Raw genomic sequence first — 13540 nt, forward strand, 5'->3', positions numbered from 1 at the left:
AGTGAGTGAGTGAGTGAGTGAGTGAGTGAGTGAGTGAGCGAGCGAGCGAGCGAGCGAGCGAGCGTGCGAGCGAGCGTGCGTGCGTGCGTGCGTGCGTGCGTGCGTGCGTGCGTGCGTGCGTGCGTGCGTGCGTGCGTGAGTGCGTGCGTGCGTGCGTGCGTGCGTGAGTGAGTGCGTGCGTGCGTGCGTGCGTGAGTGAGTGAGTGAGTGAGTGAGTGAGTGAGTGAGTGAGTGACTGTGTGACTGTGTGAGTGACTGTGTGACTGAGTGAGTGAGTGACTGTGTGACTGTGTGAGTGAGTGAGTGAGTGCGTGCGTGCGTGAGTGAGTGCGTGCGTGAGTGAGTGCGTGCGTGCGTGAGTGAGTGCGTGCGTGCGTGAGTGAGTGCGTGCGTGCGTGAGTGAGTGAGTGCGTGCGTGAGTGAGTGAGTGCGTGCGTGAGTGAGTGAGTGAGTGAGTGAGTGAGTGACTGTGTGAGTGAGTGAGTGCGTGAGTGACTGTGTGACTGTGTGAGTGAGTGCGTGAGTGAGTGTGTGAGTGAGTGCGTGCGTGCGTGCGTGCGTGAGTGAGTGAGTGCGTGCGTGCGTGAGTGAGTGCGTGCGTGAGTGAGTGAGTGCGTGAGTGAGTGAGTGAGTGAGTGCGTGCGTGCGTGAGTGAGTGCGTGCGTGAGTGAGTGAGTGAGTGAGTGAGTGAGTGAGTGAGTGACTGTGTGAGTGAGTGAGTGCGTGAGTGAGTGCGTGAGTGCGTGAGTGAGTGCGTGAGTGAGTGCGTGCGTGCGTGAGTGAGTGAGTGAGTGAGTGAGTGCATGCGTGCGTGCGTGCGTGCGTGCGTGCGTGCGTGCGTGCGAGTGAGTGAGTGAGTGAGTGAGTGAGTGAGTGAGTGAGTGAGTGAGTGAGTGAGTGAGTGAGTGAGTGAGTGAGTGAGTGAGTGAGTGAGTGCGTGCGTGCGTGCGTGCGTGCGTGCGTGCGTGCGTGAGTGCGTGCGTGCGTGCGTGCGTGAGTGAGTGAGTGAGTGCGTGCGTGCGTGCGTGTGACTCTGGGCTACCTGACTTCTTGGAGATGGTGGACATGCCGGAGGACAGAGGGTAGGTGTTGATCCAGCCTTGAGCCGCCTGTTGCCGCTGACCCACCGCTATGTCCAGGCTGCTCCTGCTGTCCGTCACCGTGGCAACAGACAGACTGTTCACCGACATGTCCTGGGGATCTGCACACAGGAAACAGCTGTTAATAATTCATCCGTTACATCAGACAACAAAGTCGTCCAAACTCACACCATGCACTTCCTTTGATTCATTGGGTTTCAGACGTTTCAGAGCAACAGCCACGAGGTCCCCCCCCTGTTACAATGGCTTCTTCCCCCCTGAGCCACAAGAACGAGAGACGCTCTGGAACCCTCATCGTCACAGCGGGCTCCCTCCCAACACAAGCTTGTAGTTCATTATGTGGGAACAATGATTGATTTTACAAATCGATAATTTTATCCGTATGTGATCCGTGTTGTCGCGTGTACCTTTGACATGTTGCGTCTATACGAAAACATTCCACTAATTATATTGTGTCGTTTAAAAAAATAAATCACAACTAAATGAAAAGAATTATGAAATTGACTTGACCCAGGAGTTATGAAGGATGTTTACAGAGGATGGGTTGGTTTGAGGTTTTTAGGGGCGCTACCGCTGTAAAAAGACCAGCTCGGACTCTTATGCTAGGTCAGTGCCTCTGCCTTCCACCAGGGGGACACACAGGATGCCGGTTTCCTTTCGGCGCTCACGTTAACCAGTATATACCGGCGCGCGATCTTCAGCGGTAGTGTCGGCGTCCGGTCTATTTTCTTCACATGAGCCTCTCTACAATATCTCACTGACCGGCACAGAGGAATGGCTTCTGGTGTGAACCATAGATATATATAGAACACTAGATAGCTTGCCCGCGCTGCCGGCCAATGGAGAGCGACGTCACTGAACCGCCGCCATCTTGCTCCAGTTAGCCTTGAGTGAGAGTGAGTGAGCTGCACAGACAAAAATACTCATAACTCGCTGAAATATTGACGGATTTACAAACGGTTTGGTTTATTACAAGCATTATTAACGTGGCTATGTCTATGTCTATCTTTGATGTTTATAGCAAACCAACCCGTTTGTAAATCCGTCAATATTTCAGCGAGTTATGAGTATTTTTGTCTGTGCAGCTCACTCACTCTCACTCAAGGCTAACTGGAGCAAGATGGCGGCGGTTCAGTGACGCTGGTGACTCCGCCTTAAGCTATCTAGTGTTCTATAGATATCTATGGTGTGAACAGCCAGGCCCCCGCCGGCCTCGAGAATCGACACATAACACGGCACTAAACCAACGCGTCTCCGGCGTTACTCTACCTGGTGGCACCAGCTGGGCGGCAGCCAGATACTTCTTGTCGGACAGCAGGCTGGAGTAGAACTTGATCATTATGCTGATGTCTTCTCTCAGCCTCTTCTCCGTCTGAGTGGGAAACTTGGGAGAAACGCTGAAGAAGAGAAGAGAGGAGGCGTTGGTCCAAGTTGACCGATAGGTTAGGTTTTAGGATAGGATAGGTTTTGTTCACGGGGATGAGTGGATAGATGTCGTCGTTCTTCTTGGCAAATATGAACCCGTGTGAGTTTCTCATACCTGAAGTAGTCGAAGGCCGTGCAGTAGATCTGAACCTGTGTGAGTTTCTCATACCTGAAGTAGTCGAAGGCCGTGCAGTAGATCTGAACCTGTGTGAGTTTCTCATACCTGAAGTAGTCGAAGGCCGTGCAATAGATCTGAACCTGTGTGAGTTTCTCATACCTGAAGTAGTCAAAGTCCGTGCAGTAGATCTGATCTGTGTGAGGCCATGGTTACACTGGGCTAAAACAGGAACGTTTTGTTGCTGAATGATTACGTTTGCATGTCCAAGTTAAAAAGAAACGCAGTTTTGGCAGGAAAACGCGTTCCCCTAGCGGGAAAGCTGAAAAGGTGTTTTCGTTTTGGAAACTCGCAGACAATGGTGCCATGTAATCTGGCGAGCCGGATACAGAGCCGTTCTGCCCAATGCCCATGCGCAGTAGAGACCTGCACGGTTATTTCCAGTGTTTACAGCAGAGCTGTCCCAAGTAGCTGCGGCTACCATGTGTTGTCAAGTTATTGTTATAAGGAGCCCAGTCCAAGCTACAACAGTCTGCATTCCCAATTAACAATTGTTTGTATTGAGCCGTATTGTATTGTACCCATTCTGCAATCTGTTAAATAAAGTTTACATCCATTCATTCTGCTAGCATTAACGTTACCAAGCTGCTAGCCACAATGCTATACTGTTATAATGGCATATCCCAATCACGTTAGCACATAAGCTAACAAAATCAGCGATATTTTTGTGAGACTAAACTCCGCTCTTGGTGGTCAATTGTGTTGATGTTAGTTTTGTTTCATCAACAAATCATCAACAAATGAGGCAGAACACACAGTGAATGTATCCGTTTGTTTATTGCACTTTATTTCTTGCTGAAAAAGAAATGCTATGTGGCTAAATGGCTCATGCGAGGTATGAATGAATGAATGAAAACTTTATTTAACAGATTGCAGAATGGGTACAATACAGTACGGCTCAATACACACAATTGTTAAGGGGATGCAGACCTGAGAAAGACGTTTGTCTTGTTTCCATCAGGGTCCCCCATTTTCAATTCATATAGACATTTATAACATACACAACATACATGACATTTATGGCATAGGGACATAGGTATTTAGTACTGATACATTTGTGACATAAACGGTATTCAAATATACAGTACTGTTACCCCTAGATCCTGACAGAGTATATACTGTATAGTATAAAGATGGTGGCTTTTGAGAAGGATGTGGAGTGACTCATTTAACCTTTCTGATTGGTTGAAAATGGCCTTCATGTTTGAACTGCATCGCCACCTACTGCTTTGGCATTGTACTACCTGTAGAAACTAGTGCTGTCAATCAATTAAAATATTTAACTCGATTAATCGCATGATTGCGATTAAATTAATCGCATATTTAAAAAAAAATTCTACCTTAAACAGATCTTTTTCAAGTTCCAAGTTTTAATACTCTTATCAACATTTGAGAGAGTGAACAGTTTCAAGTACCTCGGAGCCCACATATCCGAGGACTTGACATGGACCACACACATTGACAGTGTTGTGAAGAAGGCACGACAACGCCTCTACTTCCTCAGGCGCCTAAGGAAGTTCCAAGTCAGTCAGAAGATCCTTAGGAACTTCTACTCATGTACAATAGAGAGCATCCTGACCGGCAACATCACCTCCTGGTTTGGGAATAGCACTGCACAAGACCGTAGCAGACTACAAAGAGTGACACGTTCAGCCGAACGCACAATTGGAGGGGGGCTTCCCACCCTCCAGAACATTTACAACAAGCGGTGCAAGGGGAAGGCTAAGAGAATTATTAAGGACTCGAGCCACCCGAACAACTGCCTCTTTGAACTGCTGCGGTCAGGCAAGCGATACCGGAGTCTTAAGGCGAGCACAGAAAGACTCAGAAGAAGCTTCTATCCCCAGGCCATCAGGCTGCTAAACGAACAATAATCACTATGCAACAACCATCAAATGCACACAGCACACACACCCACACGCACACACTCACTCAAACAAACAACACACTGCAGCACCCACTCTCCACACTTTAGATCACACAAACACACTTACACTTTATATTTATTGATAAAGGATTTGCACTACAACTCGTACACCTACTGTGAATTGTACCTAAATTGCACCTCGTCCCATTTCTCCATTTCTGCCTTGCACTATATAGTATTGTATATTAGTACACTGCACAGTATTGTATATTGTATGGTAACTACGTCTATTCTGCATCGAACATTGTACATATGTCTAAACTGAACACTGTGACCTCATTTTTTTTTACTTCTAATTTTACTATGTTATTTTATTTCATACTTATCTTGTCTTGCACAGTCTCTGGAGCGCAACAGTAAGAAGCATTTTGTATAAAAGTATTCTGTACTTCTGTATGACAACTATTAAAGAAACTTGAAACTTGAACTTGAACATGCGAGTCAACAAATGCTTGCTTTATGCAGCCATTTAACACAAAAGGATGACCCTCCTCATGCATTGCAAATTTGCATCAAATTCAAAACAGAGTGATGCACAAAATAACTTAAAATAAATTAATAATTTAAAACAATGAATAAAGTGTGCATGAAATAATAGGGGAAAGAAAACGTTAGGAACTTGTTACATTCACCCACACAAGGGCTAATAAATCACCCCCCCCCTCTCTCTCACACACACACACTATCCCAGCTCTTTCTCTCTTGCCCCTTCCTCATCTTTCTCAACCCCCTCTCTCTCTCTACATCTCACACACACACACACACACACACATACACTTCAGAAACAAACATAGTATCAATGAGAGCATCAATACACCTGAGTGAAGTCTAGTAAAAAAAAAAATATGATAATTATTATTATTTTTTAAGTTAATCGTGAGTTAAAAAAAATTGTGGCATTAATAGAATCGGGCGATAACGCGTTAATACCGCATTAACTTTGACAGCCTTAGTATAAACATCACTCGGTGGTCAGGAGACAAAACGACGTTCTGAAAAGCGAAACTGAAAACTGAAACGAAAACTGGCCATAGTGTAACCGCAGCCTGAGTTTCTCATACCTGAAGTAGTCGAAGGCCGTGCAGTAGATCTGATCTGTGTGAGTTTCTCATACCTTAAGTAGTCGAAGGCCATGGAGTAGATCTGATCTGTGTGAGTTTCTCATACCTGAAGTAGTCGAAGGCCGTGGAGTAGATCTTCTCTCGGAGCACGTTTCTGATGGTAGCGTTCGTCACCACGTCCGCGTGCAGGAGAGTCAGACCCAGGGTCAGCAGCCTGGATGGGTGTAAAGTGTTTGACAAGTTGAGTTCATTAAATTTGTCACAGCTTAAACCCATACTGTTGTGTCAGCAGCAAATAGATGGTTTAGAATAGAATAGAAAGGGGGCGCCCCAGTTTTTTTTTAGCGATCTGAAATCATATTGCATCACGCGAGCCTACCCGAGTATACCCCGAGCACCGCCGGCGATCAGATGTGGAAAAAAGCGCCCCCCCCCCTATCGTCTCCCAGATGACATAAGGGATTTTGGAATGGACTCAATGAAAATGGATGGGAAAAAAAATCCTGTACTCCACATTTTCCAGTCCACTGATGCAGCCGGGGTTACCACAGTTCATTCTGGAGCCTCTCAGCCCCGCGGAATCATGTACTGTGCTGTACACACGTTGGATCAGTGGCGTCGTTAGCCCTGGGCTCCCGGGGCTTTAGCCCCGGATGTTTTTCTCCTAGCCCCGGATCTTAAAAAAATAAAAATAAAAATTGTTTACATTTTTTTTTTTTTTTTTTTATGTCAGCATCCCCATTGTCTGTGCTGAATGTTTGTTAGTGTTTGGTATTTTTTGTTGGTTTTTAGGACTTTTAAACATCCATTTTTAGTAAGTAGTTTTCATTTGATCCTATAATTTTTTCATTCACCGATTTGTGGACTTTTTTTCTTAGTGTCCTGAAAGGCACCTTATAAATCAAATGCATTATTATTATTATTATTATTATTATTATTATTATTATTATTATTATTATTATCATCATCATCATCATCCAGGAGGGAAAAGACACTTTGGATAGTAGGGACTGCATCTCTGCCTGTCCTGACCAGGAAACACTTTGCAACTGTGATCTCCTCTGGCAATAGTTGGATATTGTAATGTGTGGCGAGGGGTTGCAGCAATTCCACTGAGAGAAACTGGTCTGAGGCTGGATAACATGCCTGTATGCCTCTCATAAATTGTTATCCAACTCATGAGAACCTGCTCTCAAGCTCTTGCAGCATTCTGTCGACGACTGGATAGAACAGTCTCTGTCTCAGCTGATCTCCTGAGCTGAGGTCTGAGCTTGTGCCACAAGATGACTCAACTACATACTCGTCCATCCTTTTCTGCTTCCTCCTTTGGCTGGTAGTATGTTCCTCAATCCAAAGGCCATTACATATGGCCTTTGTCCTGTCATACATGTCCACTGCCATCTCTGAGGTGCGATAACCTTTGAGTGTGTCCTGCACTGTGCTTTTAAATAGTACAGATATTGAAGATGTGCACTTTAACGCAGCAGCACCTGGAGCCATCCATACCCATGTCCAGTGTCCTATAATAAGCTTTAATCGAACCCTGGTTCATTTCCTCGGATAGTCCGGTTGGTTTGGGGTGGTGTGAAAGCTCATTCACTCTTGCAAGTGAACCCTGCTGCGGTTCATTTGAGATGTGAATGCAAAGTGGACCAAAGGCAGGAAAAGACCCAAAAATCGAATATTTTTTTTATGAGAAGACTGAAACATATGTATATAATGAAACACACAATACAGTTTTTTTTCGATTGCCTAAGCATGATTTTGAAAACGGGGCCCGGTGTTTCAAAACACACAATTAGCACAACCACACACACAATTATCAGAACACCTCAGATCCTTTGCTAAATTAAACACTTGTCAAAACCATACACTAATTTATAAAAACTACATTTTGTTACCATATGAAACACACGTTTCATATGAATTAATTCTGTTTGAACCAGTTACACACACTGCTGTGTTTAACCTAAAACACATTTAGCAATTCTACTTCTCAGTGATTAGAGTACTGTAAGTGAAGTACGCAGAGAATGTGCAAATATACAATAAATTCACCAAACACTACACAAGACCAATGCTGTAGACTGATGAAAATATAATTTATTTATTTACATATACCCAAATCAATGATGCAGACTGATGAAAAAAATAACATTTTCTCTCTATATACCCAAATCAATGATGCAGACTGATGAAAATATAAATGTTCTCTCCATATAACCAAATCAGTCAACATTTCAACATGGAGAATCACAACAATACATGTCCCAGTTTTCATGCTACTATGTGCATAACACTGTAAGCTCAGCAAATATCAGACAAACATAAAATACTGTATCCAGTACAGGTTAAAATTACAGTAAAAAGAAAAAATTGAAAACATTTAAACAGAAAATACTAGACATTATCTCTTTGCCTAGCTGGATCTGGCAAGATATTTTTTTGTTGTGATTCTCCATGTTGACTGATTTGGGAAAATGGGAGAAAATGTATATTTTCATCAGTCTGCATCATTGGTTGTCTTGTGTAGTGTTTGGCCCCGGGCTGAAGCCCCCAATGTTTGTTTTCTAACCCTAAAAACGCCCCTGCGTTGGATCCATACACTTATTGATTTTTTCGAATGGTGATCAGGAATTGGAATATACCAGTTGGATACCATCTGATGTCAGGTAAGGAATCTATGTTATCAGTGTTAGGATAATCAGACTAATTTTGATGAAGATATAGGCTGTTTTGTGAAATGGGCTCTTTCGGTTTCACTGTAAAAGTCCAAGAGGAAATGAACACGGCGATCAGGGCCGCCTCAGGGGGTGTGCGAGCAGTGCGGTCGCACAGGGCCTCGCGGGAAGGGGGGCCTCGCACAAAAAAAAAATAAAAAAAATAAAAATTATTTATTATTATTATTATTATCATCTTTTCTTTTTTTTGCGAGGCCCCCCTTCCCGCGAGGCCCTTTTTCATCACAGACCTCAAATCTAGTTTTGCTTATATGCTTATATATTTCACATTAGACACGTTTGTAGAATGTGTCTGACTTGTTCCTGGCTCTGCAGCAGACACTCACTATTGGAGCTCTGGGGCTCTGCAGCAGACATACTATTGGTTTCAACGAAGGGAGGGGTTACATGTGTACAGTCGGCCGGCGAGCGTCAGCTGCGTTTGACTATTTTGCGCGTGCAGCATTGGAGGTTATGCTTATGCCAGCCAAGACAAAGAGGACGGTCATTCGGCAGATGGACTGAAGATGAAAGTTGTTGCATGTTAGACAGTTCAGTCAGGCTAGCCATGTCGGCTTAGCTAAAGGCAGGGACAGCTAGTTAGCTTTAGCTACGTTATAATATCGAGTGCTAACGTGTGGTTCAGTCGGGATAGCCATGATGTTTAGCTTAGCTAAAGGCTAACTAGTGTTAGCTAACCTAGAGAGAGCGCGTGCAGCATTGTTATGCCAAGATGAAGAGGACGGTCATTCGGCAGATGAACTTCGTCAAATCCACGCGGTTGTCTCCATCCTCTTGGACGTTTGGTGAGTTTTTAATGCACTCTATTCTATTCCCGCCGTGGAGATCTCTCTCTCTCTCTCTCTTGCTATATGTTGACTGTATCATGCCCAGCCTCGGGCAGCGCTATTATTTAAGAATATGTTGACACGAGGGAATACAAGGGGGGGACAAATATTTAATAAAGATAATGTTGATAGCGGCCAGAAAAGCAATAACGAGACTGTGGTACAAGGAAGACCCACCGACAATAGCAAAATGGGTAGGAATAGTGGAAGAAATACAGGATATGGAAAGGATAACACACATGCTGAGGTTACAGGAAGAGAAATTTGGGGAAAGATGGGGAAAGTGGGAGGATTATAAAAGGAACGAGAACGACATCACAGAGGAAGAACCAAATGCAACACAAGAGAGCGAAGGGTAAAGGAGGAAAGATGTTCAAGCAGGGTCTATGAACCCATGTCACACACCTGTACTTTAGTTAATATTTTCTATTTTGTTTTTGGGATATTACAAGTGCTGAATGCTTTTATACCTTATTATTTATGTCTGTTTAACGGTGTGATATTAAATATTCAGGGATGAGGTGGTTAGTGTATGGGTGAACCAAAAGGCAAAGTGAAAGTTAATAAACAAGAGAAAAAAAAAAGAAAGGACGAAGGAGAAGGGAAGAAAGAAGCTCAAGGAGGGTCTCTGGACCCAGATCACACATACAAACCTTAGTCAGCATTTATCGTCTTTGAGTAGGAATTACCTGTTTATGCCTGTTTAAGGGAGATACACAATCAACCTTTATATCAAATACCTAGAAAACAACAGTAGGGGAACCAGACAACTAACCATGTGATACCCATGTAAATATTTATGTGCACTGTTTTTTCTTTTTGTTTTTATTGTGATGCTAGTTTCTTAATTTTTTATTATTTATTTTTTGTAAGTGCTGTCTGTCTAAATAACTGTTAATAAAAAAATTAAGTTTATAAAAAAAAAAAAAAAAAAAAAAACAGAACATGTTGACTGTATTTATATATATATAAAAAAAAATTATATATATATATATATTTTTTTACCTTTTAGGGGGGGGGGGGGCCTCGCGTTTAAATCTCGCACAGGGCCTCGCATTTCTCCCAGGCGGCCCTGACGGCGATTATCCGTGCGCGGCTCGAATGTGCTTGCGTGCACGTATAATATTGATCATCTAGCGTTTATTTGAAAACGATTCATAAATAGGCCGACGAATATCAACGTTCTGGAATATTCCAGTAAAAGACGATTATCATAGAATGGTCTAGAATGAACTGTTTTTTACCACAAAACAGGTGCTTTACAATATGCTCTGAAACGGAAATGAAGCGATAAAAAAAAAAATCTGCCTTGACAGCACTGACTGGAAAAGGATTCTTTGATAAGCGACGGGCAGATTAGAGACAGCCATAATTTAAAACATAGATTAGGCGATATTAAGCGTAACATTGGCGCCAATGGTGGCATTGAAGCGATACCTCTGGCGCCACCTCGTGGCATTCAAAGTGTTAAGCGAGGGAACATTTATGCGCATGCGCCCTGGAGCGCGCGTGCATGTGGCGTCATTAGCGTGCGTGCAACCAGTGTTGATATGACGAACGCAACACTGGTGACCAGGCTGCATGCGCTGCCGTCCGACACCCCGGGACGCGTGTATCACTTCCGCAACGGATTTAGTCGGATTTCGGTTTCCGGGTTCGCCCTAATTGGCCACTAAGCCCACGTGACCCTACGCTAGCACGCCCCCCTTATCCCGCTTACGCCTGAGAGTCACACACAGCTAGCGGCAGCCACTGCCAGAGAGCCTTGCTACTACTAGCCGAGTGATGAATGAAGCTCTATCTGTTTCACCTAACAGCACTATTGCTCCGTGATCATAGCCATCCATCTCTAAAGCTAACCACTATTTGTAAAAGACACAACCACGTTACCATATGTAATAATGTAAATCATTGTGTCGTTGTACATATTGTACACCGTTAGAAGCTAATGTAGCTTAGCTTGGTAGCCCAGCTTGTTAGCCAGCATGAATGCCCGATGTAGAAGGCATAGACGCAGGTCGCTTGTTGGCCGGCATGAGTGCCCGATTTGGGGTGGTTCTCTCCTCTTTGTGTGCCTTTGTCCTTGCGGGTGTTCTGCCAGGGGAGCTTGTGGACGCGACAATAGTGGTGGTTGTAGGGTGTTTGAGCTTGTAGCGCTAGTTAGCTCATAGCTATCGTTAGCTTCTAACGGTGTATACACAATATCTCACATATTGAGCGGGACGTTCTGACAGTCTCAGTTGGACTATGGGGGTTATTGCACTATTGTTTTGTGGTGTTATATTAGAAGGGGTCATTCAGGGGCACTTTATCACTATATTAGGTACTGGGTTTGGAAGTGGGGACAGCGATACGATTAAGTGGGGAGGAGTGTGATGTATGTGGCTGTTGGTGTGTTACGACCTCACCATTCCTATTCCTGCCCTCTAGGGGGAGGGCGAGCACTTCTTAAGGTGACAGCTCAGCCCGCTTCCGGGTTCGTTGTTATGGCAATAAAGATAGCTGCAGCCATCGTCTGTAGTCCCTGTCAACAGCGTATCCAGTGTGATTAATATGCTACCATTGTACGGGGTCACATATATAATAATGTCCATAAGTTCCCTGGCAGAATACTTGTGAGGACAAGGGTATACAAGGAGGAGAGAACCATTTTAAATCGGGTATTCATGCTGGCTAACAAGCTGGGTAGCTATGAGCTAACTAGCGCTACAAGCTCAAACACCCTACAACCACCACTATTGTCGCGTCCACAAGCTCCCCCGGCAGAACAACCGCAAGGACAAAGGCACACAAAGAGGAGAGAACCACCCCAAATCGGGCACTCATGCCGGCCAACAAGCGACCTGCGTCTATGCCTTCTACATCGGGCATTCATGCTGGCTAACAAGCTGGGTGTCGTGGTATGGCGTTAGCACAACAATAGCTACCAAGCTAAGCTACGTTAGCTTCTAACGGTGTATACACAATATGTACAACGACACAATGATTTACATTATTACATATGGTAACGTGTGGCTTTTACAAATAGTGGTTAGCTTTAGAGATGGATGGCTATGATCACGGAGCAATAGTGCTGTTAGGTGAAACAGATAGAGCTTCATTCATCACTCGGCTAGTAGTAGCAAGGCTCTCTGGCTGCCGCTAGCTGTGTGTGACTCTCAGGCGTAAGCAGGGTAAGGGGGGCGTGCTAGCGTAGGGTCACGTGGGCTTAGTGGCCAATCAGGCGAACCCGGAAACCGAAATCCGACTAAATCCGTTGCGGAAGTGATACACGCCCCCGGGACCATGCGAGTCAGCTGAGACAGGCTATTTATGTTCTATGTAGTAGGCCAGGGCTATTCAACTGGCGGCCCGCGGGATGATTCTGACCGGCCCGCCAAAGATTACATGATAATAAAAAAAAATTAAAAAAAAATTAAAAAAAATTTTTGTTTAATTTTTTTTTTTTTTTTTTTTTTAACTTTTTTCTTTTCATGTCAACGTTAACACGCACAATTGAGCCAAAAGTCACTCAATTAATGACAGATTTCATTGATAAATTGAGGGAAAACTTTGCAAGTCGATTTGATGAATTTGACATGTCCAGAGAATTGATGCATTTTGTGAGCAACCCATTTGCCAATGTAGCTGCTATTTCCACAAAAGGACAAGAGTTCCTTGCATCACTTCACATTGATGAAGGTCTCCTGCAACTTGAAATAATTGACATGCAAGCATCATCTGCTCTGAAGCAGGCACTTGAGAATGAATCCACCACAACATTTTGGATAAAGTGTATTCATGTCAAGACATTCCCCAAAATAAAAACGCTGGCAATATCTGTGCCAACAATGTTTGGCTCAACATACACCTGTGAATCCAGTTTCTCTCACATGAATGCCATTAAAACAAGCAACCATGCCTCCTTGACAAATGAGCATTTGCATCACTGTTTGCGGGTAGCCCTCACTTCCTATGAACCCTCTTTCTCTGCCATTGCCCAGTCAAAGAAGTGCAATCGCTCTCATTAGATGTGTGTATGTAGGCTAGCCCTGTCTGCCCCCCACCCCCCTGATGTTTGAGAGTTAAGAGTTGACAATAAGTGCTAATAAGATGCTGTGATTTGCTGTTGTTGCACAGACATGAAGCACTTTTTCATAAGCTCAGCTGCACTATAAATGTGTTTTTTTGTTCAAGTGTTGATGTTAGAATGTTCAGATGCACATCATGCACTTGTTTGTTTTTTATTTTATTTTTATATTGAAATGTTGAAGAGGAGATGTTGCAGTTGTTGCACAGTCATAA

The 13540-nt window shown here is 44.0% G+C and overlaps 1 protein-coding gene across 1 annotated transcript in view; it reads right to left on the minus strand.

Annotated features, from left to right (window-relative positions):
- pi4kab (phosphatidylinositol 4-kinase, catalytic, alpha b) overlaps positions 1-13540 on the minus strand; it is a 121338-nt gene that overhangs the window by 35823 nt on the left and 71975 nt on the right. Inside the window, exons 34-36 of the mRNA XM_084307327.1 lie at positions 5795-5902; positions 2370-2497; positions 1043-1201 (exon numbers count right to left, since the gene is read on the minus strand). Coding sequence (XP_084163453.1) covers positions 1043-1201; positions 2370-2497; positions 5795-5902 — 395 coding nt within the window. The remainder of the gene's footprint in view (positions 1-1042; positions 1202-2369; positions 2498-5794; positions 5903-13540) is intronic.

This window comes from Notolepis coatsorum (assembly GCF_963971535.1).
Source record: "Notolepis coatsorum genome assembly, chromosome: 1".
NCBI classification, from domain to species: domain Eukaryota; kingdom Metazoa; phylum Chordata; class Actinopteri; order Aulopiformes; family Paralepididae; genus Notolepis; species Notolepis coatsorum.